We start from the raw sequence: 3,690 nt of genomic DNA on the forward strand, positions 1-3,690 counted from the left end.
TCCCCCTCTCCATCCCCCCGTCTTACCTCCTTCCCTTCCCCACAGCACCTGTATATATGTATATATGGTTGTACATATTTATTACTCTATTTATTTATTTATTTTACTTGTACATTTCTATCGTACTTATTTTATTTTGTTGGTATGTTTGGTTCTGTTCTCTGTCTCCCCCTTTTAGACTGTGAGCCCACTGTTGGGTAGGGACTGTCTCTATGTGATGCCAATTTGTACTTCCCAAGCGCTTAGTACAGTGCTCTGCACATAGTAAGCGCTCAATAAATACGATTGATTGATTGATTGATTTATGCCTGAATATCACTGCATCTCCAGAGGAGGAGGGATGTAGCTGTGCCTAATAATAATAATGGCATTTATTAAGCTCTTGCTATGTGCAAAGCACTGTTCTAAGCGCTGGGGAGGTTACAAGGTGATAAGGTTGTCCCACGGGGGGCTCACAGTCTTAATCCCCATTTTACACATGAGGTAACTGAGGCCCAGAGAAGTGAAGTGACTTGCCCAAAGTCACACAGCTGACAATTTGCGGAGCCGGGATTGAACCCATGACCTCTGACTCCAAAGCCCGTGCTCTTTCCACTGAGCCACGCTGCTTCTCTATCCAACTCTATCTTTCACCTACTGGGTGATGGCAGGGTGGAGGGACTTATTGACCATGGTGAGAGCTGGAAGAGGGTCATAGACCTGCGGTATTCCATAACAGGTGTCTCCCAAGTACTCCACTCCCTGTTCATTTTGTGTCTCTTACATCACCTTTCTACCCTCCGGAACCATGAATGGCACCTCCAGGTCAGGCACGTGCATCCGTGCCTTCCTCTGGACTCATCAGCATTGTTATAACAGCATTGTTCGTTTATAAAACGAAGATAAAGGTGATGGAGTGGAAAAAACTGAGGAGGAAGGAAAGGAAAGCAACGCGGCCGAGACAAACTGGGTGGTGGTCCACAAAACCTCCCGGAATCGATGTGTGAGCAAGTCCATCATGGAAACCTTGTGGGCGACATTTAAAGTGAAACATCATGTTAGGACCCCTGAAGCAATAAGACTGGCCGGAGATTTGGCTATCTCTGTTTCACAGGTAAGACACCAGCTTCTCCATGGGCTTGATTTCCTTTGGGCAGACGTCTAGTGGACTTCATAGTTGATTGGTGAATGAGAGAAGAAGGTGTTGTGGTATCAAGAATTAATCATCTGTGCAGAATTGAGATCCCTCGGTTCTTCTACCCACCGTCCACCCTCTCACCATGTTTCTCTATCACTCTCCCATCCAGTATCCCCGTCTCCCCCATTATTCATGTCATTTGATCAGATCAGCTACCTCTCCGCTGAACTGGCCTGAATAGATGTCATGGCCTGGAGGTGTGGTTGCCTGTCATCGCATCTCCGTGTTACAAGATGAGACCAAATGGCGCCTCTGCAAGTAAGGAGAGAGGTTTGCTGCGGCCCTTGCATCCTGAGGAAGCAGCGTGGCTCAGTGGAAAGAGTGCGGGCTTGGGAGTCAGAGGTCATGGGTTCGAATCCCAGCTCAGCCACTTGTCAGCTCTGTGACCTTGGGGAAGCCACTCAACTTCCCTGTGCCTCAGTTCCCTTGTCAGCTCTGTGACCTTGGGGAAGCCACTCAACTTCCCTGTGCCTCAGTTCCCTTATTTGTAAAATGGAGATTAAGACTGTGAGCCCCATGTGGGACAACCTGATCACCTTGTATTCCCCCCAGCGCTTAGAACAGCACACCGCACATAGTAAGTGCTTAACAAATACCACCATTGTTATTGTTATTTCTAGACTGTTAGCCCATTGCTGGGTAGGGACCATCTCTATATGTTGCCGACTTGGACTTCCCAAGCGGTTAATACAGTGCTCTGCACACAGTAAGTGCTCAGTAAATACGATTGAATAAATGAATGAATGAATCCTGCCCCCCCATCCCCGCCACACACAAACATATATGCACACGGACGCACACACTCTCTCTCTCTCTCTCTCTCTCTCTTTCTCTCTCGACCCTTATTAAATTAATTTTTTCTGTCTACTTCCTGATACAGGTTACAGCCTGGTTCCGGTGCACCAGAAGGAAACACCGGAAAATGGCCAAGGGCCAGGTGACAGTGACAGAAGTCTGCGCAGTTGGGTCATTATGGCAGAAAGTCTGTCCCTTGCACTAGCTGAACCTGATTCGCAGAGAAAGAGGAGGGAGCATGTGTGGAGCCGCAAGAGGGGAATGGAGCCTGATGGTGGGAGGGACTGAGCAAAAGGAGAGAGATTTCTTTGTGACCCTCATGCCCAAGACACTGAGCTGGACAAAAAGGGCTGTATGCTGATCGCAACTCTCCTTGGGCTGAGTTTTTAGGGGTTAGGTAGGGAGATGGGGGTGTTGAAAGGTTGCTATGAGATAGTCCACTCTACCTCATGTACGCTGGGGTTCCCATGGAGATGCAAGGTGTTATTGCATTCGTAGTCTCTAAATGCTAAACCGCTTTTAAACTTTATGTTTGTCTCTGGACTGTTCTTAGGATGAAGCTCCGCTTAAAACGGACTTTGAAGAGTCATCACTTCTTTATCTCCAGCGCCTTGCCCTGACACCAGCTCAGAGGGATTCATAAATTCCACTGCCCCCGGTGCTCTGAAAGACAGTTTCATTGACTGTTCAGAAATGCCACCTCCCGTGTCTCCATGGGCATTACGTTTGCAACCGTGTTGGTGGGCTGGGATGTTCAGGACTCGGGTTGAGCTGGAGGAATGAGCACGACACTGGTGGAAAGAGCAGAACTGGATTCCACTTCTTCGTCTACCTCATACCTGCTGCCTGATGTTGGGGAAGTCCCTTACCGTCTCTGTTCCTGTTGCCTCATCTATATATTGAGGATAAGAGGCCTGTTCTTTCCGCGAGCTCCGGCTCCCTCCCCTCCGCGGTGTTTTTCATTCTCCTGGAGAGGAGCCGGTAGAGTCCTGGCTGCAGATGCCTAAACCGGGGCTGCCTCTTCGGCAGCAGTCAGATCGAGGTTCAGCTATACGCGTTTAAGTTTCAGAGGAAACCATGTGCACCCCCGCGTTCTACCTGGATTCCTTCCTCTTATAGTTTACAGAAAGTCTCTCCTCCCTCTTCCCCAGCGCTGCCCCCTGCTAGCCATATCGGGCGATCTAGCAATCCAAACACCAAAAGCATCAAACATAAGCCATTATGACATGGGCGGGCTATGTCATGTCGTCTTAAAGGATTTCACCTGAATAAAGTTTAATGGTGAAGAATTTATCTGAATAACAATTTCGTAGAGGCAAGTGCTCCAAAGCCTTGTGGGCTTCCAAGTTCTATTCTAAATTGAAACCACAACTCATTTCCTTCTGTAGATGTATATACAAAAACTATATTGGGTGTGATTCCGGTCAGTGAGGGCAACAGGCCTGAGCTGTACTGGTTGTGCCCTCAGAGAGACAGCATGATACCGGCCTGGAACGTACCCGCTTGTGTCTGTGGGGAGGTAGGGCGGGGATGGAGGAGTGGTGGGGAGTTTCGGCATTCCTGGGATGCAAGAGAGTGCCATCAGTAGGCGGGATGGATCTGAAGGGGAGGGCCAAGACTGCCCTGCAGCTGGGACGTGGCCAGTGTGAGGGCGGGCACACACTATGCATAAAAAAAGGCTGCCACAGGGCTGGCATCCCCGTCCACCTCTCCTTCGA

The 3,690-nt window shown here is 49.2% G+C and overlaps 1 protein-coding gene across 1 annotated transcript; it reads left to right on the top strand.

Moving 5' to 3' along the window:
- Positions 1-791: 791 nt before the first annotated feature.
- Positions 792-3,246, top strand: LOC119943435 (NANOG neighbor homeobox-like). Its single transcript, XM_038764411.1, is given in 3 exon segments — positions 792-854; positions 857-1,093; positions 2,058-3,246. Coding segments are annotated over 3 exon segments (420 nt in total). The 3' UTR covers positions 2,178-3,246.
- Positions 3,247-3,690: the final 444 nt, after the last annotated feature.

This window comes from Tachyglossus aculeatus, chromosome 22, assembly GCF_015852505.1.
Source record: "Tachyglossus aculeatus isolate mTacAcu1 chromosome 22, mTacAcu1.pri, whole genome shotgun sequence".
Taxonomy (NCBI): Eukaryota; Metazoa; Chordata; class Mammalia; order Monotremata; family Tachyglossidae; genus Tachyglossus; species Tachyglossus aculeatus.